At 35.1% G+C, this 26,615-nt stretch overlaps 1 protein-coding gene across 3 annotated transcripts in view; it reads left to right on the top strand.

The window, feature by feature from the left end:
• LOC115218357 (cyclin-I) overlaps positions 1 to 25,746 on the top strand; it is a 34,343-nt gene extending 8,597 nt beyond the window's left edge. The window contains exons 1-7 of one of the 3 annotated variants that reach the window (XM_029788121.2): positions 10,336 to 10,558; positions 17,657 to 17,809; positions 20,247 to 20,375; positions 22,054 to 22,128; positions 22,271 to 22,411; positions 22,564 to 22,794; positions 23,703 to 25,746. In XM_029788121.2, coding sequence (XP_029643981.1) covers positions 17,696 to 17,809; positions 20,247 to 20,375; positions 22,054 to 22,128; positions 22,271 to 22,411; positions 22,564 to 22,794; positions 23,703 to 23,999 — 987 coding nt within the window. In that variant the 5' untranslated portion in view covers positions 10,336 to 10,558; positions 17,657 to 17,695 and the 3' untranslated portion in view covers positions 24,000 to 25,746. Of the gene's footprint in view, positions 1 to 10,335; positions 10,559 to 17,656; positions 17,810 to 20,246; positions 20,376 to 22,053; positions 22,129 to 22,270; positions 22,412 to 22,563; positions 22,795 to 23,702 lie in introns of those variants that run through there. The other 2 variants (XM_036508428.1, XM_029788122.2) reach the window with 2 other exon arrangements.
• The last annotated feature ends 869 nt before the right edge of the window (positions 25,747 to 26,615 follow it).

Genomic DNA, 26,615 nt, shown 5'->3' with positions numbered 1-26,615 from the left:
CTACACAGTTACATCTGCGACTATGTTGAATGAGATATATCTAAAATAAAGGTGTGTTTAAGAAACTTGCTTAAGAAATGGCAGCAAGTTGGCAGAAACGTTAGCATGCCGGGCAAAATGCTTAGTGGTATTTCGTCTGGCGTTACGTTCTGAGTTCAAATTCCACCGAGGTCAACTTTGCCTTTCATCCTTTTGGGGTCGATAAATTAAGTACCAGTTACACATTGGGGTCAATATAATCGACTTAATCTCTTTGTCTGTCTTTGTTTGTCCCTTTTATGTTTATCCCCTTGTAGGTAATAAAGAACTAAGAAACTTGCTTCCTAACCATGGGGTCTTGAGTTCAATCCCACTGTGGGTTATCTTGGGCAAATGTCTTCTGCTATAGCCTCAGACTGAGCAAAGCTTTCTGAGTGAATTTGGTAGACTGAAATTAAAAAAAGCCCATTGGATAAATGTATATCTCCCCCTATTTCTATATATACACAGACATACACACATATGTATCCACACATATACAGACATGTGTGTGTGTCTGTCTTTGTGTTTGTCCCCCACCATTGCTTGACAACCAGTGTTGGTTTATTTTTGTCCTGATAACTTTTTGGTTCAGCAAAAAAGAGACCAACAGAATAAGTAATAGACTTTTAAAAAAGCATTAGGGTCAATTTATCCAACTAAACCCTTCAAGATGGGGTGACAGCCTGTCCACACACCAATGACTTATGCAAATGAATAATATAAGAAGAATATTGCTTTTTTTCTTATTGTGCTCTGTTGAAATGCAAATGGATTTTTAGAAAGTAAAAAAAAAAGACCCCACTCTTTTGTTGCAAACAGTATAAATAGTGTGTATGTAACAATAATTTTATGAGAATATTACCAGGGTTTGAATGTAATTTATTGGGCCACAAATATCTGCTTTCTTGCTTCATCAACATGGGTTTCCAATTTATCACGTATGTGTGTACAAAAGTTAGGAAAACCTTACAGCCCATGCCTGTAGGCTTTGAAATTTGCATCTCTTATAAACTATATATAGGTATGTATTTGTATATCTATGTATGAGGGGGTGCTGAAAAGTTCCTGGTTTTAGGTAAAAGAAAATACAAGAGGATCAGTGAATTATGATTGATTTCATTCAACATATTCCCCTCTCAGGTTCTCACACTTATTGTAGCAGTCCTTCAGTTTTTCTAAGCCCTGTAAAAGAACTTGGATGGCTGGGCCTCCTTTTCAACATCCCCTTGTATATATATATATACTCTCAGATAGAGCTCTTTATTTTCTATGGTTGGATGCCCTTCCTGTTGCTAACCTTCACTTGATTCCACGCAAGCAATATTTCCTCATAGCTGGACATGCTTTCACAAAATACTTGATGCAGGGGACTCTACTTGTATGACTGATGATTCTTTATAACTATCACACTATGTCTAAAGATAGCTCAAACACACACATGCATGTGTGTTTGTGTGTGTGTGTATATATATCATCATCATCATCATTTAATGTCCGCTTTCCATGCTAACATGGGTTGGATGATTTGACTGAGGACTGGCGAACTAGATGGCTGCACCAATCTTGATCGGGCAGAGTTTCTACAGCTGGATGCCATTCCTAACGCCAACCACTCTGGGAGGGTTGTGGGTGCTTTTATGTGCCACCGGCATGAGGGCCAGTCAGGCGGTACTGGCAACGGCCACGCTCAAATGGTGCTTTTTTTTATGTGCCACCTGCACAGGAGCCAGTCCAGCGGCACTGGCAATGACCTCGCTCAAATGCTTTTATATATATATATATATACATGTATGAAGGCCTTTCAGTTTTCGTCTACCAAATCCACTCAAAAAGCATGAGGCTTGGGCTAGACTAGGGCTGTAGTAGAAGACAAAAACAGTTGTTGAAGATTCCACACAGTGAGACTGAAGCTGAAAGCTCATGACTGGGAATTGAACGTTTTAGCCATACGACCATACCTCCACCCACCTTATACGTGCCTATATACATCATTTATATATTTCATGTGGCACCAGCATGGATGCTTTTCACATGATGCCACTTAAAAAGTACCCATGCTTGCCCCATGTGAAAAGCACCCATGCTTGCCCCATGTGAAAAGCACCCATGCTGGTGTCATAAAAAGCACTCCGTGTACTCCATAAAGTGGTTGGCGTTAAGAAGGACGTCCACCTATAGAAACCATACAAAGCACAAGACGACTGGAGCCTGGTGCAGCCGTCTGGTTTGCCAGCATGGAAAACAGATGTTAAACGATGATGATGATGGTGTGTGTGTGTTAGCATGCATTGATGATGACATATGTTGCACAACATGTATATTATATATTATTAATGTTGCACAGCTGGTGCACCAGTAGACAATGTACAACGATTCAATATATATTTCTCATAAATATGACATTATATGTAAAATGAATTAATATGTGTGTGTGTATATATATATATATGTATATATGTGTGTGTGTGTATATATATATATATGTATATATGTGTGTATATATATATATATGTGTGTGTGTATGTGCATCATCATCATCATCATTTAATGTCCATTGTCCATGCTGGAATGGGTTGGACGGTTGACTAAGGCTGGCAAGCTTGAAGGCTGCACCAGACTCTAGCCTGATTTGGCATGCTTTTGCAGTTGGTATATATATATATATATATATATATATATATATATATATATATATCATCATCATTGTTTAACGTCCGCTTTCCATGCTAGCATGGGTTGGACGATTTGGCTGGGGGCTGGCGAACCAGATGGCTGCACCAGGCTTCAATCTTGATCTGGCAGAGTTTCTACAGCTGGATGCCTTTCCTAACGCCAACCACTCTGAGAGTGTAGTGGGTGCTTTTACGTGCCGCCGGCATGGGGCCAGTCAGGTGGTTCTGGCAACGACTTCACTTGAATCTTTTACACATGCCACCTCACAGATGCCAGTAAGGCGATATATATATTTTTTAAAGTTTTTATTTTATCTAGTTTCAGCTCATGAGCTGTGGTCATGCTGGGCACCATATATAAATTTAAATACTTATTATATTGTTGTGGTTTTCCCGAATAATAGTAAATAGGAGAAAACGTTACACCCATGTACCAAATTCTAGTCTTTATTCTCATGAAGAAACTTGCATTTTATGTTATGTATATATATATATATATATGTATATATATATATATATATATATATATATATATATATATATATATATGTGTGTGTAACATATATAAGGTGTTATTATTCAAATGAAATCAGCTGAAAAAGAAAGTTTAACTGGAATACAAAAAGAATATAAAAAAATGTGAGAATTTTTGGTGAATGTTGTCACACGAGGCACATTGAACAATAGTTTTGACTGCTACTTAACTTAATGAATTGTTCTTCTTTTTATTTTCCTTGACTGTAATTGCATACACACACATTTATATACATTTCCATGTAAAGAAGTACATGTGCCGGTGCCATATAAAAAGCACCCATGCTGGAGTCACATAAACTACTGTAAATCCTTGAGTATAATACGCAGGGAATTTTTAGGGGGCTGTACCTCTGAAAAACCTAAACCTCTGAAAACCTAATTGGTACCCCTTCTCTAACTTGAGTCAAGGAGGTCTATATAACGTCCTTGGTTTGTAAAAATGTATACGGTAACGTCCTTTATTATTATTGTGTATATAACATAATGCAAACGTGTAGCTTTTTTGTGCATTTTGTTTGCAGAAAATAAAGAAATAACAGTAATAACGTTTGATAAATGTTGCTTACTGCAAGTTATGGATGATTCTTTTATGACTTCATTGCTTTCAGGCTTAGCTTGAGGTATTTTTGCACCCGACATCACAAAATGCGTTTGAATAAACATTGTCGGACAGCAAATAGAGACTCGGACATTGCTTAGAAAATAATTTTCATTTTTAACCTCGTATATAGTACGCACGAGGGATTTTGACCTTTAAATTTTGGGGAAAAAATGCGGATTATACTCGAGAATTTACGGTATAAACTATTTGGCGTTAGGAAGAGCATCGGGCTGTAGAAACCATGCCAAAACAGATGACTGGAACGTGGTGCAGCCCTCTAGCTTGCTAGCTCCAGTCAGACTGCATGGAAAATGGACATTAAATGGTGATGATGATGAAAGAGGAGAAATGTCCTCTTCAGTACTGGACAGGATTTGAACTTGCATTTTAAAAAGAATAACTAAATTTTCCACTGCTTTTACTTTGTACTCCTCTGTTTCCTTCAATGACTTATTTGCCAGAGTCCCTTGAAAAGATGGGAGATTACAAAAACACAGAGTTTGATGTTGCAGTGCATAATGATGATGATGATGATGATGATATTAATAAAATCTTTCACTTTAAGCCCATGTGATACACTATAATTTCATAGTTATATAGGGACTCAATCATCCACTATAGTCACAAGGATGCATAGGCACTAGGACACACTGGGTTCAGTCATGTAATAGGCACCAGGCAAAAACACTACGGGCTCTGGTGTGTAGAGGCTCTCAGCAAATAACAGCTCAGTTATAGAGACTCCTGCTGATATAGTATAGGCTTAGGAATGTACAGGTACCAAGCTACATACTATATGTTCAGTTGTATGTAGGCACTGAGCATGGTGATATTAGGGAAGCCAGGCCTTGTAGTGTGGGTCTTTTGTTATGTTGGCATCAAACCACACCATACGTTCAAAGGTTTATATGTACCTGACCATACTGTATGAGACCACTGTCATGTAAGCACCAGGTCATTCACACACTAGGAGCTTCAGTTGTATGTTAAGCACCAGGTCATTCACACCCTGTCAGCTCAGTGGCATGTATGTAAGTACCAGGTCATTCACACACTATGAGGTTGTTTGGCTCAACCATCAGAGAAAAAAATACATATTGGATAAAGTACTCTGGCAATACAAGAGTGCATGATCATAGCTAAGATGCCTTCAAGTATAGATGACCTGGGGCTAAACAGCAACTGCTTCCTATTTTATGGATTCTAACAAGAATTGAACTTAGATCGTCAAGGTATGTAACTAAATATTACAAAGTTTATCATCAGAACTCAACTGTTTCTTCCAGTCTATGATGGTGGTGTTGATGATGATGATGATGATGATGATGACGATGGTGATGGTTTCTGGACCACATGAGGTGGGGAAGTGTGTTATTGCTAATTGCATCGATATTCTCAGTATGTTTTTATCACTCCATTAAATACAGAAGTGGACCTGAAAATTGAAGTTTTTTTTTTTTTAATTTACTTTTGTGTTCTTTTTTTAATTAAATTTTATTTTTAGCGGTGGAAATGTGGTGACCTTCATGGCTTTTCCAAAGGGCAGCTAGTGAGTGAAGTAGTTTGTTACTGATAATTGAAACCAGATCGTTGACTTGACTAGTTGAATTATTTACTTGAGTTATATGATGATAATGATGATGACGGTGATGGTGGTGGTGGTGGTGGTGATATTTGTTGCGGTGATGATGTTTATCTACCACAACAGGTTGTTGACATCATTCACTGGTGTAGTTGCTGCTGGCACTGTTTTTACATTTTTCTTGTTCCACTGTGTAATTATTGTTTTGTAGAGGCAACAATGATGATGATGATGATGATAGCATGCAACATTGTTAATCAGTTCACGACTTGTATAGTGTCCAACAAAGTTTTTTTTTTTATTTTTAACAAAAAATGTTGACTTTTTTTTTATATGTCATTGACCTTTTTTGAGATAATTTTCTTTAGCCAACTTTTTGTAATTCATGCAAATTATACAGGTTAACAATCTTTATGAATCTTTTTCTTTCTCCACTGGCTAAAACAGGTTTGTGAAGACTCTGCTTTGCTAATGAAGTCTAATAAGACAGAAATATGCATGCTAAGAAAAACCAAATTTTTTTCCCTCATGAGCATGAAAATTCAATATTTTGTGAAATTCATTCTTAATTTATTTTTCAAATTATCTCCCCTCTTTAGAGACACTAACATTTGCTGTTCAGTATTAGCTTTCCTTCTCCAACTAAAAGTAATATTTCAATATACTAAGAACCTTTATGCCTTGTGAGTGAAATTTTGTAGATGGTAGCTGAAAAACACCCATTGTTTGTGTGTGTGTGTATGTGTGTGCGTGCACTTCCCTCTGGTGTGAGTGTGCTTATTGTGAGCAAAATTCCCCATCATACAAATAGTGTTTGTTTGTATTCCTCTGTCAAGTTGTGTCTTGCCATCACACTGTTCACTGACTAGGAGAAATGTTATGTCCGTTGAAAATAATTGAAGATTGGCAACAGAAAGAGCATCCCACCAGAAGAAATCTGCCTCAATAAAGTTTTCTCTGTCCTATACAATCATGGAAAAGCAGATTAAAATAATGAAAACGCTATAGATATAAAATTTAAGGGTGTTAGAATGGCAGAATCATTAGATTGTAACACGAAATGCCTTGTGGTGTTTGTCCTGACTCTCTATGTTCTGAGTTCAAATCCTGACAAGGTCCATTTTCCCTTAAGAGTTGTCAGTAATGAACCAAGTGCAATAATAAGCATGAAACTAATAGTAACATTCTGACCAGTTATGTAACATAACCAGTAATTTACTACTCAATTATATATAAAAATAAAAAATATATTAGCTATATTGTTAAATGTACTTCTTTCTGATTTATGGACAACACACACATCCAGCCGTAAAAATCCCACCAAAACAGATGCAATAGACTGGGGGTAGTCTTCTACCTGGCCAGCTCCTATCAACCATCCTACCCGTGTATGCATGGAATAGAGACGTTAAATGATGATGGTGGTGGTGATGATGATGATGATTGGCACAAGTATAACTGTGTGATTAAGAAGTTTGCCTCTCAGCCATGTGGTTTAAGGTTCAACCCTTGATCGTGGCGCTTTGGGCTGATGTTTTTGTATTGTAACCTCAGGCTGACCAATGCCTTAGGAGTAAGTTTGGTTGAGAGAAACTGTACAAAGACTGCTCTGTGTGTGTGAGTGTGTGTAAGTACGTTTGTAGTGTTATTAACACTTCAAAAGAGAAAGAATGCAAAAACCCTGTTATGCAAATTAGACTAAACCAATTTAGCTGAGACCAAATGTGTGTGCACTATAAAGAGCTATAAGCTACTTTATTTCTCCTCAGACAGAAGGTAAGTTTTCTTTACTTGATGAAAGCAAAAAAAAAAAAAATAATAATAATAAAATAAATAAAAGTAATAATTAGAAATTGATCTGGTTGATCCCATTTTTCTTCCCACAGGGGACTAAAGTCTGCAGAGTAACCACATTTTAAATGCTTTAGAGAGAGGCTAAAATTGTGTTTATCAAAATATTAAAAAGTATACCTTACTTTAAATTACATTTCAAATGTGTGTTTGTGTGTATTCTATATTAATTATATATATATATATATATATATATATTATATTAAATTAGAGATAAAACCACTATTAGGCAAATCAAATAAAATAGAAATAAAATTAATTAAAAAAATATAAAATATAAAAATCCAATTTTATATTTTTTAATTAATTTTATTTCTATGTATTGGCTTATGATTTTCACTGTTTGATTTGCCTAATAGTGGTTTTATCTCTAATTTAATATAATATAATATATATTTATACCATAACATTAGATTTAATCCTAAATCTAATTTTTCCCTGTAAGTTTGGATTTACTCCCTAATATTTTATTATATATATATATATATATTATATATATATATATATATATATATATATATATATATATATATATAATATATATATATATATATATATATGTGTGTGTGTGTGTGTATTCTATATGAATGTGTATGTGTGCAAAGTGAGTTCAAGAATGGGGTGATTGTATTACATTTATTCCTTCATTACGATCGTTTCAATAATATATTGTTCAGATACATCATGAATATAAATAACGATTATGTAATATTGCTACACATTACGTGTGATCTACGTCCATCTCATCAGGCAAAAGTAAAAACAAAACAAAAAAATATACAAATGACTTTTAGAAACTTATGATATTTATATATATTTGTTAAGATCATAGGAGTGGCTGTGTGGTAAGTAGCTTGCTAACCAACCACATGGTTCCGGGTTCAGTCCCACTGCGTGGCATCTTGGGCAAGTGTCTTCTGCTATGGCCCCAGGCCGACCAATGCCTTGTGAGTGGATTTGGTAGACGGAAACTGAAAGAAGCCTGTCGTATATATGTGTATGTGTGTGTGTTTGTGTGCGTGTGTTTGTCCCCCTAGCATTGCTTGACAACTGATGCTGGTGTGTTTACGTCCCCGTCACTTAGCGGTTCGGCAAAAGAGACCGATAGAATAAGTACTGGGCTTACAAAGAATAAGTCCCGGGGTCGATTTGCTCGACTAAAGGCGGTACTCCAGCATGGCCGCAGTCAAATGACTGAAACAAGTAAAAGAGTAAATGACTTTTAGAAACTTATGATATTTATATATATTTGTTAAGATCATAAATATATGTATGTATATATATGACGCCAATCATGTCGCACCTTTTCAATGAATAGAGAACGCTTTTATGAACTAACGTCACAAGTTTGGAGTTCCTTGTACGTTTCCTAGCTTTTTATTTCCTTTTCCCCTTCCACATTAGATTCGCGTATTTTAACCCTCTTTATATTTAATGTGGAGAATTTGAACTCAAAAACTGATCTGTTGCTTTTGATTGGTACTTTTTTATATCGATCGCGTAAGCACGGAAGGCATAGCTGACTGACTAGAAAGGAATTTGAACTAGGAAAGGCTCAGAAAACCGTAAAAATTTGCTTAATGCAAAATCTACTTAATGCCGACGCCCTAACGATCGTGTGTATGTGTTTGTGTGTGTGTGTGTGTGTATTAATATGTATGCATGGATTCAATTCCAATCAACAACACACACAAACAAATCCTGTTTTGAAGATCTCTCTTACCCCTCCCAACTGGAAATACCGTATAAGGAAATAGTTCAATCCTCTAGATTTTTATTTACAAAAAGGGAAACAATGGGAAGGATTGTCTCATAATCGTTATATTCCCATGAAAACCAATTTCTTGTTTACAACCTAAATTCGCTGTGAGGTGGGTGGGGGAAACATTTGTTTTCATTCTGTTTCTATATATATATATATATATATATATATATGTAAATATATGTATATATGTGTGTATGTAAATATTTATATATATGTGTGTATGTAAATATTTATATATATGTGTGTATGTAAATATTTATATATATGTGTGTATGTAAATATTTATATATATGTGTGTATGTAAATATTTATATATATGTGTGTATGTAAATATTTATATATATGTGTGTATGTAAATATTTATATATATGTGTGTATGTAAATATTTATATATATGTGTGTATGTAAATATTTATATATATGTGTGTATGTAAATATTTATATATATGTGTGTATGTAAATATTTATATATATGTGTGTATGTAAATATTTATATATATGTGTGTATGTAAATATTTATATATATGTGTGTATGTAAATATTTATATATATGTGTGTATGTAAATATTTATATATATGTGTGTATGTAAATATTTATATATATGTGTGTATGTAAATATTTATATATATGTGTGTATGTAAATATTTATATATATGTGTGTGTGTGTGTGTGTGTGTTAAGTTAGAGTTTTTATTTGGAAATGGCAGTAAAAATTAACCGTTGAAAAGGGGCCAGCACTGGCGATATAACCGCATTTATTACATATAGGGGTTTAACCGTTAAAGTAAGTTTCGAAGGGTGAGGCTTGAAGTCATTTAATTCGTCCCCCCCCCCATACACACACATGTATGTATGTATGTATGTATGTATGTATGTATATGCGTTAGGGTAGAGGTTTTAGGTTAAAAATAGAAAACATTAACGGCTAAAAAGGGGACCAGTAGTGGTGATAGAGCCAAAAGTTATTTATTATATGTAGGGTTTAATTGTTTGAATAAATTTCTAGAAGTGAAACTTGAAGTCAGTCAACCCCTATTCTTTATCTTCATATATATATATATATATATATATATATATATATATATATATATATATAATATGTATATATATATCCTAGCGCACCACAGCCACTTTCTGTCTTTAAGTATATATTTTCAAGTCAACAATTACGGTTGTGTTGTTGACGTTTGAATGTTTGATAATATTGTTGTGATCTCATTTTTGTCACAGTGACTAGCGCGCTTCTGATTGGTCGGTTGCCTCTCAACCCGGCCGTCTGATTGGTCGGTGTCTCCCACTGGGCTAATGTAAACACTGATTGTGTCAGTTGCTTGCCCAGATAGATATTCCTCAACTTCAACGGTAAACCCGAGGTACGCGCCCACTTCTTGGGGATCTGACGACGATTTTTCTATTTTTTTTCTCCCCTTCAAAAGGAACCTTCAACATTCGATGCGAACCAGTGTCGATTCATTAGGGTTTCTGCATAACCTACGATGCGATTGGTGTTTGTTTCTTATAATATGAGGTAATTACCCGATTTTAGTATTGTTTGTTTATTTTGATTTTTCTCTGGGTTTAATTTACTGAATTTTTAGGGCTGAGATTGGAAAGTACGTCTGAAAAGATTTGAATTTGTTGGCTGAGATGGAAACTAATTAGGAGAATGTGTTTTCTCTGCTAAGCATTACATGCACCACACATATAGTTCTTAATATAAGTTTAAAATTTTGTAATATGCATTATTGATACATAGTATTTTTATGCAAGTATATAAATACATTTATACACTACATAATTTTGCATGTATATCTATGTGTGTGTATATTAAATTTGAATGTACGCAAAAATAGAAAAGCGTAAAGTGCCCTGCAAGTGTCTTTTCCTAATCCTTTATTATCTAAAAAAATTAGATGACCACCGTTTGAGGGCTTTTAAAAGCCGTTCCTTTTTTGTTTCCTTCAGACCGTTTCTATTCTGTTTAGTTACTTCCTTTGTAACTGTCAAATATATTTTATCTTTTCGTTTCTGCTTAATCAGTTTGAAACATTTTAAATTTCAGTTTAGGTAGTTTTTGCTGTTGGTGTTATTATTATTATTATATTATTATTATTATTAATTACATCGTTCAAATTCCAGTTTCGTAAACTATTTTCGCAAACATTTTTCTGTTATTCGTTTATTTATAGTTTTTGTTTACTTTTGAAATTGTTCACATTTCAAAAAAAAAAAAGAAAATACAATCTCCACCCTTTACACATTCTCTCTCTCTCTCCACTGCATTCAAAAGTGTCTTGTCAGAAGGTAGGAGTTAGACAATCAGAGAGAGAGAGAGAGAAAGGAAGAGGAGGAGGGATGAGCTATGGTTCCTTTTGTCACCGACTTTTTGCAGTTTTCTGTCTGTCAGTGGGGTCAGCTACAAACCACTGTTTATCGTCTATCAAGGTCTCTTAACCAGCTAGTAGTTTAGTATTGCCATATTAGATTACTGAATCATTGCTGCTGTTGTTGTTGTTATTATTAGAAATATTACTGGTTATGTTACTACTAGTTGAGCAATTTAAATATAGTCTTGCACCGACTTTTCTTAATATATTTCTTGTCCTTGAAAGAAATGCAAGGATGTCATTGCACGATATTACATTTCCTTTATATTATATATATATATATATGTATGTGTATAAATATATATATATGTGTGTATGTATGTGTATAAATATATATATGTATGTATATATATATATATATATATATATGTGTGTGTGTATAAACATATATATATATTTATGTATGTGTATAAATATATATATGTATGTATATATATATATATATATGTATGTATGTGTATAAATATATATATATATATGTGTGTGTGTATGTTTATAAATATATATATATATATATGTATGTTTGTGTGTGTATATATATATATATATGTTTGTGTGTGTGTGTGTGTTATATACATATATATACATGTATGTATGTGTGTATATTCTGACAGTTACTGAAGCAGTATCTAACTCGCTCGCCTCTCCCCACCCATTTCCCCCACCAAGCACTGACCTCAATTCTGTTCTTCCTACCCTGCCATAATGTGATGTTTTCCAACTTTTCACCGTTAGCATAACGCGCCCACCCCTCCTCCTTCTTCGCTCTCTCTCTCTCTTCTAATTCTCTTCTCTTCCTCCCTCTCTCGTATTTTTCTTTCTCTCCCCCTCCCACTTCTCTCTTGTTGCAACTGTTACTGCTGCTCACAATCGTAGTAATTGCGACGGTTACGTGCGTGTGCGCTTGTATGTATGTATGTATGTATGTGTGTGCGCTTGTATGTATGTATGTATGTGTGCGCTTGTATGTATGTATGTATGTGCGTGTATGTTTCATGTTGTGCAGTGTAAAACTACTACCAATTACTGCTGTTATGTTCTTAACGTGTGTGGGTGTATGTTGCTCTGTCGTTGTCGATATGTGTGTGTAGTTTAGTAGGACATTCGATGTGTGTGTATGTTTTCTGGTAATGCTATTTGTGTGTGTTATAATAGACCTTTGATGTGTTTGTCTCTTGTAATACTGCTGCTGTTGTATAGGATATGCTGTAGTAGTGTTAGTGTTGCTGTGTGTGTGTATTGTAGTACGGCCTATTGTATAGGATATGCTGTAGTAGTGTTAGTGTTGCTGTGTGTGTGTGTTGTAGTACGGCTGTTAGTATGCCTATATTACAGTAGTGCTATTGTTGTGTACGTATGTGCTGTATTCTTGTTGACGTGTGTGTATTATAGGAGTGTTAGTAGTATATATATATACATGTATATGTATATATATATGTATGTATGTATGTATATGTATGTATATGTATATATATGTATATATATATACATGTATATGTAGGAGTGGTGTGTTAATCCGAATACGAGTGTTATATAGTAGCAGTGTTGGTGGGTGTGTGTATATGTTAGAGTAGTGCTAATAATGTGTTATGTGTTGTAGTACTGCTGGTGGTGTGTGTATGCTGTAGCAGTGATTTTGATATGAGTATAGAAGTAGTGTTGTTGCTGGTATGTTTGTAATAGTTGATAGTGGTGGATGTGTGTGTATGTTGTAGTAGGCTGCCGAACAATAAATATTTTTGCTGTGTAATGTTTATATTACAAATGGTTATCATGTATTCCACCAAATATGTTTAGATTCCTCCTGTGTTTTCCGTTTTAATAACGTGGGCTGGGGACTTCCCAGGTTTTAAATTAGGCTTCAGCACTGATTTTCATTTTAGCAATTTATCATTCTGCTCACTGGTGCATATTATGTTACTATCTGTCTATCTATGTGTTCATGTATGTATATATATATATATATATATATGTACTTGTATGTATAAATATAAACATGTAATATAATATACACATGTGTATATATATATATATATATATATATATATATATATATATATATATATATATATATATATATGTATGTATATGTATGTATATGTATGTATATGTATATATATGTATATGTATGTATATGTATATATATGTATATGTATATATATGTATGTATGTATATGTATATATATGTATATATATATATATATATAAAGGGTAAAGACCCCCTTCGGTCATGAATGACCATGGGATTGCACCTAGAAAGTTACCCTCCTAGACACAAGTCCGGGCAAGGTTGTTTATGGAAGACCAGCAGTCGCCCATGCATACCGGCCTCCCCTCTCCACGCCACCAGTGTTATCCAAGGGAAAGGCAAGGGCCGATACAGCTTGGCACCAGTGACGTCGCAACTCATTTTTACAGTTGAGTGAACTGGAGCAACGTGAAATAAAGTGCCTTGCTCAAGAACACAACACGCAGCCCGGTCCGGGATTCGAGCTCACAACCTCACGATCGTAAGCTCGACGCCCTAACCACTGAGCCATATGTATATATATGTGTGTATATGTATATATATATGTATGTATATATATGTGTGTGTGTGTATATATATATATATGTATGTATATGTACATGTGTGTGTATTTAATCTCGTTATCTAGGGTACTTCAATTAAATTAATTATTCCTCTTCCTCCCCCTATAAAACAATAAAGCATTGGCCTTGTGACAAAATTAGAAGTTATTACTTACTGGTATTCAATCCAAGGTCATCTATGGTACAATATCTGTGCGAAATCTAAGATAAACTGTTTAAAAATAATGAAGTACTGATAATATCTATGTACAACACACACATAAATGTATACATTGTTACATATAATGTGTCTGTATGATTGTGTAAGCATGTGTATAAATACGTATACATTGTGTATGTGTGTATATCATTTAACATCTGTTGTCCATGCTGGCATGGGTTGGACGGTTTGACCAGAGCTGGAAGGCTGCACCAGACTCCAGTCTGATTTTGCATGGTTTTCTACGGTTGGATGTCCTCCCTAACGCCAACCACTCCAAGAGTGTAATGGGTGCTTTTATGTGCCACCGGCATGGGTGCCATTTGCGTGACACAATGGTATCTGCTACAACTATGATTTTGTTCAGCTTGATGGGTCTTCTTCTCAAGCACAACATAATGCCAAAAGTCTTGGTCATTGCCTCCGGGAGACCCAACACTCAAAAGGAACTCGGCCACTTAGCCTCCATGAGGCCTACACTTGAAAGGAACGGCCACTTTGCCTCTGTGAGGTTAAACATATTTATATGCATTTCTGTGTGTGTGTGTGTATCATCATCATCATCATCATCATTTAACGTCCGCTTTGTGTATATATATATATATATATATATATATTATATATATATATATATATATATATATGGTTGTATAGATATAGATATACATATAAATACATTTACATGCTCTGTCAGTTATCTCCAAGTCTTCCCCTCCTGCCCCAACTCATGTATCATTGGTCATCCCCCCCTTGTCCACATTCATTGCATCCATGCCTCAGCCCCACCCAGTCTCTACAATTCTTACCTACTCTTCAATACCTTCCCTCAAATATACACATGACACTTGTCTTTCATCCATCACACAGTCCCCATCTCTAACCATTTCTCACTCTCAACCCAACCATACACCCTGTTCTCCTGTTCCTACTGACTTCTACCCAGCTCATTACCTTGAGGAGTCCAACCTGACACCTCATCGCAACTATTTATTTGGCTTTTTCCATCTCCATCCCATTTGCTCTCACCCACTCTTTGGTAATGCGAGTAGCCATGTTGCTTCTCTATAGCAAGAAACCTGTTCTGATCTCTTGATCCCTTTTCTCATACTTTAAGCTCTTGTCTCTTAGTATAAAGCTGTCTCCCTCTTTCTTATAGCCCCAGTCAATTGCAAGCTACACTGTAATCTCACTAGTGTTGGTTCCACAATAGAAGATTACCCAGTACACCCTGTAAAGTGGTTGGTGTTAGGAAGAGCATCCAGCTGTAAAAGCCATGCTAAATCATTGAAGTTCAACACAGTCCTTGGACCTATTGAGTATTCTCAGACTGTCCAACCCATGCAAGCATGGATGGGAAATGATGATGATGATGATACAGTTATAAATATCATAACCGGTAATACTACAAAATATAGTCAACGGTTAACCAACCACTTCACTGGAAGTAAACTGGATGGTGATACTCTACATGGAATTCTAAATTCACCTGGTATAGTGGTTAGGAACTACTATATTTTTGTGTGTGTGTATGTGTATTTCTATAATATATTTGTATTAATAATGCATGTATGTATGTTATATATATACATATGTGCATGGAAAAATGGACATTAAAACAACAATAATGATGATGGTGTGTATGTATGTATATATGTATATATATATATATATATATAATATATATATATACTCTTACTTGTTTCAGTCATTTGACTGTGGCATGCTGGAGCACCGAATTTAGTCAAACAAATCTACCTCAGGACTTCTTCTTTGTAAGCCTAGTACTTATTCTATTGGTCTCTTTTGTCAAACCTCACCAACATTGGTTGTCAAAGCGATAGTGGTGACACACACACACACACATATATATATACAACGGGCTTCTTTCAGTTTCCATCTACCAAATTCACTCACAAGGCTTTTGTTGGCCTGAGGATATAGTAGAAGAGACATTCCCAAGGTGCCATGCAGTGAGACTGAACTCAGAACCATGTGGTTGGGAAGCAAGCTTCTTACCACATGCTATTAGCTCATTTCAGTTTCTATCTACCAAACCTACTCGTGAGGCTTTTGGGCACCTTTTAATGTCCCTTTTCACCAGCATCCTCTGTGTTTCTTTTTTTAATCTTTGACAAGTTGAAAATCACTTTCTTCGTTAATAGTCACTATCTAATTGTCTCTCTATTCTTCATATCAGTTTTATGTCTTGTTCTCTATACATTCAGTCCTAAAGCTTTGTTTTGGTTTGTTTGTTTGTTTTGTTGTTTTTTTTACCCTGGGGGCATTGCTGACTAAAGATACCAAATTTTTCCAGTGCTGAAATGGTACTAACTCTGGGTCAAAACTTTGCTAACAAGCGTCTTTTTAGCCCTAGTGTCCTTGAATTTAATTGTCATTGCATGGGGAAGTCAATGTTGAAATGACGATGATGATGATGATCTGGTTATTATTTTCACACACACATAAGTAAAATTACAAATAATAAATAATAATATTAATGAAATTATTGTATACAGTGCTCAGGTGCACCGCAACTTGTCAAAAGTGCATATAAAGTACATGCAGTAATGTAGAAATGTCTGGAAAGCGAACAATGTATGAGTCAGATACAGATAAAGATGGAGCACTTGTTACAATGTGAAAAGGGAGGCTCTACATTAAGTTACGCTTATTTGAACCATTCACTTCTGTCGATTGGTCCTTTGTGCTTGAAATATATAAAGGTTGCTTAACCTTCCTTTTTTACATTGTAAGGAATCTGTCTTCATTTGTTATTTTACTTCTGTATCACAACGCTGCAAGGGAACTAAAACAACTGCTTATATGTGTGTGTGGGGACACACACACACGCACATACATGTTACATATATACATACACTGTATGGCGGCAAGCTGGCAGAAACGTTAGCATGCCAGGCGAAATGCGTAGCCGTATTTCGTCTGTCGTTACGTTCCGAGTTCAAATTCCGCCGAGGTAGACTTTGCCATTCATCCTTTCGGGGGTCGATAAATTAAGTACCAGTTACGCACTGGGGTCGATATAATCGACTTAATAACTTTGTCTGTCCTTGTTTGTCCCCTCTGTGTTTAGCCCCTTGTGGGTAGTAAAGAAATATATATACATACACTGTATACCCATACACATACTGCATTAACCCTTTAGCGTCTTAACTGACCATATTCGGCCCAAATATTCAACCTGTTTTTGTGTTCAGGTGCAGCCTTTTACACCTTACCCTATGATTTCATTCTAAAAACTAGAATCACATCATTGGAATTTTGAAGCTGTGGGGTTATGCATGGCTTATTAGAAGCAATTTGAATAAATAAACATTACATTTTGACAGAGTAATCTGAATGTTAAAGAGTTAAATTATGTCAACACCTGACCGTAACAGAGCATCTTCTCATTTTGTGTACTCTTTTTTTTGTCTTACCATCTCTCCAGCAGGTAGTCATTTCTTTAAAAGATACATAGGCGTACATAATGAAGTTCAACTTGGGTATTGGTGATGCTCAGGTGTTGCAGATGCTCTCCGAATCCATCAACAAGGAGAGGCAACAATGGAAAGCAAAATTCTTCCGACGACATGGTGATACGGTAAGTTAAGTTATGCCTAGTTTCTTTTTCTTCTTTACATTGATTAACAATGAGGAATAATGTGGTTTTATCTGTCATTTTGATTAAGAACTTGCAATTATGTAATTAGAGAAGGCCTTAAGAGAATTAAGTTTATTTGATTACGAGGGATGTAATCAAATCCAAATTTCAATTCATTATGGAACAAAACAGTGTTTACAACAAAGATACATTTTGTTAATTAGGCATTTATGAGTTGAATACTTTTAGAGAGAGAGATCAAAAGATAGCAGAAATGTCAGTATTTTGGCAGTATTTAGTGCTGGATAAGGCAGCGAGCTGGCAGAAATGTTAGCATGCTGGGTGAAATGCTTAGCGGTATTTCGCCTGTCTTTATGTTCTAAGTTCAAATTCTGCCGAGGTCGACTTTGCTTTTTATCTTTTTGGGGGTCGATAAATTAAGTACCAGTTGCATATTGGGGTTGATGTAATTGGCTGGCCTCCTCCCCCAAAAATTTCACGCTTTGTGCCTAGAGGAGAAATGAGTATTTAGTGCTGGATTATTAGATTCCAAGTTTAGCTGAGCCACTTCACCTTTGTCTTTCTGGGGTCAGTAAATAAGATAATTGTCAAATGCTGGAGGGTCAGTTTGACTATTCCTTCCCTGCAAAGCATGTGGTGTGTCCTTGTGTGAATGCTTGAAACTGTTTTTACAGAAAGAAGGCTTGTAACTGGCAGAGTTGGGATGGCATCTGACAAAAATGCAGTTTGCTCTTGGTACAAATGCTGTTGCTTAGTTTTAACTTTCTTGAGTTAAGCACCAGTTAAATACAAGGAACTCTGGCAGCGCATTGTAACCTTGAGCAAGAACATTATTTCACATTGCTCCTCAGCTAGCAAAAATGAGTTGTACCTGTAATTCAAAGGGCCAACCTAGGGGTCACATTTAGTGTGTCATGCTGAATCTCCCTGAGAACTACGTGAAGGGGATTTGTGTCTGTGGAGTACTCAGCCACTTGCAAGCTAATTTCATGAGCAGATTGTCCCATTGATCGGATCGACTGGATGGAGCATTCATCATCATAACCTATGAAGTGCCAGTTTAGGGAGATTTGACTTTTGTTTCTAGCAAATCAAGCAGCTACACAGAGGCTTCTCTTGCCAGCTTGTCTAGAGGTGTAGTGTGAAATGATCACCATATAAACTTTCCTTAGAAAGAAATTTTTTTTTTAATTCAATTTGATACAAGAAATGCTAGTAAATTATTATTTTATCAGTTTCATATAGGTCATGTAATTTAATCAAATATAGTTATTTCTGGTTTAAGCTTTGGAATTTGGATAGTGTATGTGTGTGTGGTGTGTGTGTGTGTGTGTGTGAGACTGTCCCCCCCACCTCTCAGCTTTTAGCTTATACATACTTTGGGAAAAATGCTTTGCATCTGCTTAAGTGTTTCATGAGAAGTGGAGACAGCGTTACCTGATGTTCTTCTCTCTCCTCCTCCTCCTCTTAACATTTGGTTCTTCAGGTATACTTTTGGGTGTCTTAATCTTTTATATATCCTTCTACCTACCTGCTTAAAGGATAAATCACTATGTTTTATATCTCATTCTTGTGTGTCGATACACACACACACATCACATAACATCACGATATCGACCACACAACGAAATGTTGTAATACATCGCTGGTTACAATGTGCTTTGCATTGTTTTAGCTTTCAAATGGTGCCACCTTGTTGGCTAGGTGAGCAAGTCAAGATGCTCCCTGATTAGAAGGCTAGTCTGTTGCAAGGTTGCCAATCAACAGCTGAGTGGAAAGGAACAACGCGAAGTAAAGTGTTTTGCTCAAGAACACAACGTGCTACCTTGTCCAGGAATCGATCCCATAATCTTGCGATCATGAGTCCAACACTGAAACCAATAGGCCATGTGCCTTTATATATACACACACACACACACATACATAAATATAGTGAGTTGATTGGATTTTCCTTATAAGCGATATCCAACAATGGGTCATTGCTCACATTACCGTTTTAGTAAAGGATATGCTCTTCTTTTGACTCATGGAAGAATTTGATAATCTTCTTGGAATGAAGAGTGGTTTAGAATGGGGAACGCTACTCTTGGTTAACCCAAACATTCCCTGAATGGATTTCTCTTACCAACTTTAGCTACTTCAATCCATTGATGCCTTTGGCAAAGACTTTACATCACAGCATTGACATTCTCTCTTCATTAAATATTATAAATCGTTTCAACCTTTCCATTAAGATTAAAGTTATATTAAGAATAAAACTCTTTCAAATAAACTAACACAGCAATTTGTCTAACGAATATAATTAATGTGCTCTTTCTGATACTAGTTAATTACATTGATATGTGGATTTTCTTGTACATGCAGCACTTCTACTTTTAAGCTTATTAATTAATTATCTGTCTCCTCTTAATTTCAGAGTGTTACAGGCTCTCAGAGAGACTGGGCTGCTTCATGGTTGGTTAGTGTTAACAGAAACTTCCACTTCACTCCGGAAACTGTCTCTTTGACACTGAACATATTGGATCGATTCCTTAATTCTGTTAAGGTATGTTGTAATCCTTTTGACTTCATTTTGTTGTTTTGTGATTATTATCCAGGTAGTAGCAATCTTTTTCAAGAAGCAAGCCATTTGAGACATGGCTCATCACGAGGCTAGGCACATTGCTAAAATGATTTGCTTTGCAGTAATTTTTTCATTAGGTATGCCATTCAGAAAGTTGGAAGACGATGATGGTGATGACAGCGGCAGAGATAGAAAACGTTCTGTCTGTCGCTGTTATATAATAGCGTCTTCATAGCTGGAGCAATAGCAGGACTGGCTGACTGGTCGTCTGTCGCTGGAAACTGGAACACTGGCTGAGTAGCTCTGTGGTCAGTGTCTAGACCTTAAAAGGTCTGGAGTCAAAAGACGAAGAATAGTGAAAACTGGCCTTTTTATAGAGTTAAAATCGCTCAAAGAAGCAGGCCTTATCCAAAGGTTGTGATTGGCTGGCTTTACACAGTGGTACGAAATAGGTAGAGAGACAAAACCACGCCAAATGTCAACCAATTAGATCAGTGGACACAACTGGGACAAACCAGCCAAAGATGGCTGTAATCTCAAATGAGATCATTCTTATTGTGTTTCTCAAACAGTGAGGATATCAGATATGCTACAGTACTTTCAATTAATGTAAAGTGATAAAAACTTGCAACAGTTGTGTATTATTTTCAATCACTAAGCTCTTTGTCTACCTTAGACCTGATTTTGTCTAATTGATGAAGCAGCTTCCATTAGAAATCTCTTGAAGGTTTGTGCTCTGCTTTGGAATTGTTGGCTGCAAGACCACATCAAAGGCCCTACTCGAGTTTCTTTTCATTCATAGAACCACCACCATAGAAACCTGTTCCTTCAATTTAAAGGTCATATTGGTTACCTTCTTGATAATAGTCAGACTACCTACATTATTAAATAATGAGTCACACAGGTTAAATTTAATAATTCATATTTTCTAAGTTTAGCTTTTCAGGATGTCGTTAACTTTCCGGGTTTTTCCAGATTCTCTTGATTAGTTAACAGGATGTAGTTAATCGACTCAGTATGGCTGTACCAGACATTGACCTAATTATTTTGCAGTTAGTGTTACACCTTACTGTCATGGTTTCCCTTTCATCACTTGTTTCAGTCATTGAATTGTGGCCATACTGGAGCACCACCTTGAAGGGTTTAGCTGAACAAATTGACTCCTGTACTTATTTTTTTAAAGCCTAGTACTTATTCTGTTTCTTTCTGCCAAACCATTAAGTTACGGGGATGTAAACACACCAACACTGGTTATCAGGTGGTGGTGGTGAGGGGGGACAAACACATACAAATGTTCTTTCAGTTTCCATCTACCAAATCCTCTCACGAGGCTTTGGTCGGCTCAGGGCTTTAGTAGAAGACACTTGCTCAAGATGCTCTGCAGTGTAGCTGAACCTGGAATCATGTGGTTGAGGAGCAAGCTTCTTACCATGCAGCCACAAGTTCTTTTGACAAGACATGTTTCTGTTGTTTTTAAACAGAGAATAAATATTGGTGACTGAATCAGTCAGTATATCACTGATACTTAGGTAGTGTACTGAGTTAACATATCCAGTTTAATAATAGATTGTCTTAGGACATTGTTTCTACTTTAATCTATTAACTTAACAAAATTCCTGTTGAAAGAAACCAATTTGTTAATTAAGCAATATTTTTGCAGGTACCACCAAAATATCTTCACTGTGTTGCAGTATCCTGCTTCTTTCTGGCAGCAAAAACCATTGAAGAAGATGAGGTCAGTTTAACATTTATTTACATTCTAAGAAATGACTTTCTATTCGTCTTAATTTAATTTCGGCATTAACCCAATGCTGTACTCACATCTCACTCGAATCACACCTCTTTATTTATTTATTTATTTTTTTTCTTCCTTGCAGGTTATTCCTAGTACCCGAGAGTTGGCTGCTGAAAGTCAATGTGGTTGTAGTGTATCTGAAATTTTGCGAATGGAGAGAGAGATTCTCGGTAAACTGGACTGGAATTTGAGGAATGTTAGCCACATTGATTTTCTTCACACTGTAAGTATATTCCTGTAAAATATTTATTTCAAAGGAAGGATATTTCCTAAGAGACGGTGGGGGGGATATATCAAGAATTTACTGCATATTTTGATTGACTTTGTCGTCAAAAACCATCAGAAATATAAGATTATTATTTCTTTCATTTTCAGATTCATGCATTGTTGCTTTCTATGTACCCACAGTATCTATATCTTGGAAATATGACACCGTCTCACCAGCTGGCATCCTTGACTTCCAAGGTTTTTCGATGCTTATGTAATCATAGGTTTATGGTCTTCCGCCCATCAGTTTTGGTTCTTGCAGTGTTCAGCCTTGAACTCGAGTCTCATATCTTTCACTCCTGGCTCCAGTTGACAATGATGCTGCAAAAAATTACAGAGGTAAGTTTTGGTTTTTCCAGTAAGTCATTATTAATATGTGATAACATTCCTGAAAACTATTGAGAAAAATACAGCATTTCTTGCCATAAATAGGATTCTAGTCTATTTCAAGAATTGCTAATAGTTACAAAACACGCATTACATTATGCTCCCACTACTGCCATTGATAATTTCTACCTTACTGTTTGTTATGTTACTGGCAGAATAATCTGTTAAGAGCAAAGTGTCTTTATCAAAAGCACATACTATGTTTGTTGAACCTTGGAGCAGATGATTGTCATTCTTATGACTTACTACAACTCTCCTTCCATCATTATTTCCACTTATTGGTATTTTTGTTTCTCTTCTGAGAAAAAGGCGGCGAGCTGGCAGAAACGTTAGCACGCTGGGCGAAATGCTTAGCAGTATTTCGTCTGCTGCTACATTCTGAGTTCAAATTCTGACGAGGTAGACTTTGCCTTTCATCCTTTCGGGGTCGATTAAATAAGTACCAGTTACGCACTGAGGTCGATATAATTGACATAATCCGTTTGTCTGTCCTTGTTTGTCCTCTCTGTATTTAGTCCCTTGTGGGTAGTAAAGAAATAGGTATTTTTGTTTCTCTTTTAAATGGTTTAATACAGAGGCTGTAATAGGCTGCTGATTAGCAGGTCATGAGTTCAAACCTTATGTTTGACTACTCAGTTGTTACCTAACCCCAGGCTGGCCTTGATGGGCCAATCTATGATCAAGAGCATTCCAGCCTTGACTATCTCTCTGTTTTCTATATCCAAAGTATCCATCATTTTGAGGAGATGTGATTGCTGTTCTTAACAATTTGGGTGACCTCAGATAAATCTAGATATCTAATTAATATTTTTGTGCAGTTGTCATTTTTTGGTAAATGTATGTATTTTTATCTTTGCTAGGTTCCAACTGATCAACTCATTAACTGCCGAGAGGAATGCAGTCGCTATCTTAGCAGCAAATTCCATCTTCCAAAGCCTCCTGTAATTTACGGACACAAGAAACGAGTTTGTGTGAAACGCCGGCTCGAGCAAATCGAAGTTGATGAGATTTATGACTGCATTAAGCACCTGTATAATGAAGAGTATTTCTCTCCACCAACCAATACAGAAAAGGTTTTACCACTTAGTTGTAGCCAAAATATACTTCAAAAACGAGACGAAGAGTGTGTGAAGCTGCAACCAGTTACTGCAAATTAAGCTCAGAATTTTATTTGGTATTGTTTTTTATTTTGTCAAAGGAAATCTGAGTATACTGTCTTTTATTCTGGGACAAAGATTTATAATTACAATTTTTTTCCAGTTATTCTTTTTATTAAACAGATAGTTCTTTAACTTTAAAGATAAAAACAAAAAAGTTACAAAGTATCCTCCCAAAAAAAGATTAAACTTTTAAAAAAGGCAGCTTAAAAAATACAAAAATATTTAAAACTCCCAAAAATATTACAACTAATAGACTTTCTCTAAATTGTTGTTTTAACTAAATTTTCAAATGTCTGTAAAAATGTCCAAGAGCTTTTTTTTTCTGTTAATTGAGGGATTTCAGTATTTCAAAAAAACAAAAAAACAAATACTTCACAGAAAAAAAAAACTTTTTTGATACATTTATTTGTTTCTTGAAAAGTAGACACCTCAACTCTCCTAAAGAAAATCAACTAGTTTACTATTTTGTAAACCATTTAAATTCTGCATATTTAAATCTGTTCAAAACAGTTTAAATTTGTCCAAATGAATAATTCTAGTAAAATTGTCATTGAACAATCTTACAGATCAATAATAGTTTAATAACAGCATTACCGATAAGATTAGTTTCCATTGCAATTCATGGAGTGACATACAGCAACCTCTGCTGCCCTTTTTTTTTTCTTCCATTTTTTTTTTGCGCTCTAAGTTTTATGAAATGCAATTTCGATTGTCTCTGTTACTTGGCAACACAGCAGCAGATATGAATGAACAAACTACTAAGTCTAAAAAAAAAAATCTGGTGGGCTAAACAGTTTGAGCATTTGCTAAATACATGTGCACACAAAATGCCAACTGTTATGTTTTTCTCTCACTTCTCCTGATAGTAACTTGTAGCAGGAAAAAACCAATCTCTCTCAAGTGTTGTGGATAAACTATGACAATCTATTGATAGGGTGTGAGCTGTCCTTAATCACCCAGGACACTTGTAACAACCAAAGTTCTATTGTGCTTTGTCAATGAAAGACTGTTCAGGCTTTTACGAAGGCCTGACATGTCCCTTAATCATAATTAAATGACGTAACGTAGTATCAACCCATAGGAAGAAAACAATCCTATGCACTCGTCACTAAAGCAAGCCTATTTAATTATGATTTGCCTCAGTTCAATTTAACTTGATACACAGAAACTTCTGGAGTGCTTTACTCTCTGAAGATCTAACAAAATTAAAAAATAAAACCCTTTTTACATTCCTATATATTTATATATATATATTATCTATATTTATAGAAAAAAAGCAAACACATTTGTTTGGCGGTCTTACTTTTCCCCCCCACAGGAATGGTTGAGTCTAGCTAAATATTACTTTAGTCCATAGTGGACTGTCCACATGTATATAATAATGTATAAAATTTTAAAAACCAAATTACACTTTGTATAAAGATCTGTATGAGCAGGGGGGGGGGTGGAAACCTTTTTTTAAAACACACTCGCAAAGTCTACCGATGAACAATTAAAAAAAGTGACATTGAGTGAGTGAATGAAACCAAAAACTAAAATTACTCACTGCACCTCACCACAGAATACATGGCCACCACCATCTCACATTTCTCTATGAGATTCAAAATCTGGTGTTGTTGATTTTTTTTTTTTTTTTTTTTTTTTTTTTTACTTAAGTATGACCATGGCAGCATGAAAGACTATAAAAATACATGTATTTATGAATAAAAGGGCTGTTTCTGTCTGCTTTTTTTTTTATCCCCCACAAAAAAAGTGATTCATTACTGACAGATCAATATATCTCTAGCTGAGAGAAGTACAAGTAAAAAACTTGTCTTGTTGACTGTGGAGTGCAATCTCGTCTTTGCTATTGTTGTTCAGTCAACAGATAACGACGGCAACAACAACAACAACAACAATAATGCTAGCAATATTGTCTGGTGCAAGTAAACAACAACAACATTACACTCTCAACATTTTACAAAAATTAGCAGCAGAAAATGCCATATTGGCATTTAAGAGTTGTTATCATCAAAATTATGTCTTAAGCTATCTCTATGGTGCTTCTCTCTTTCTCTCCCTCCTTTCTAGAAACTTGCATCCTTGCTCCATGTAATCTTATTCCATAATATTTATTTGTTCCACAATTTTCTTTTTTATTGGTTCTTTATTATTATTATTGTTATTATTATTATTATTATCATCATTATTATTATTATCATCATTATCATTTTAATGGCTTTATTTTTCAAAGTAATTTTATTATTATTATTATTATATTATTATTATTATCATCATTATTATTATTATCATCATTATCATTTTAATGGCTTTATTTTTCAAAGTAATTTTATTATTATTATTATTATAATTATTATTATTATTATTATTATTATGATTATTTAAAAATCTTACTGAAATCCCTTTAAAAATTACCATTTTGTCTAATGATATATGAAATGTCATCCTTAAAGTATGGTTGTCTGTTTATGGACCGTATACAATTGTGACTGTATACACCAATATATGTGGTCGTGTCATTGTGTATATGTATGTATGTAGATGACTGCACACATGTGGTATATTTGCATGTTTGAAGAGAAAAAGAAAACTATTTTACTGTGCAGAAATAAA

This window comes from Octopus sinensis, linkage group LG13, assembly GCF_006345805.1.
Source record: "Octopus sinensis linkage group LG13, ASM634580v1, whole genome shotgun sequence".
NCBI classification, from domain to species: Eukaryota; Metazoa; Mollusca; class Cephalopoda; order Octopoda; family Octopodidae; genus Octopus; species Octopus sinensis.
Note: the sequence above shows the minus strand (reverse complement) of the source record. Positions and strands in the feature narration are given on the sequence as shown.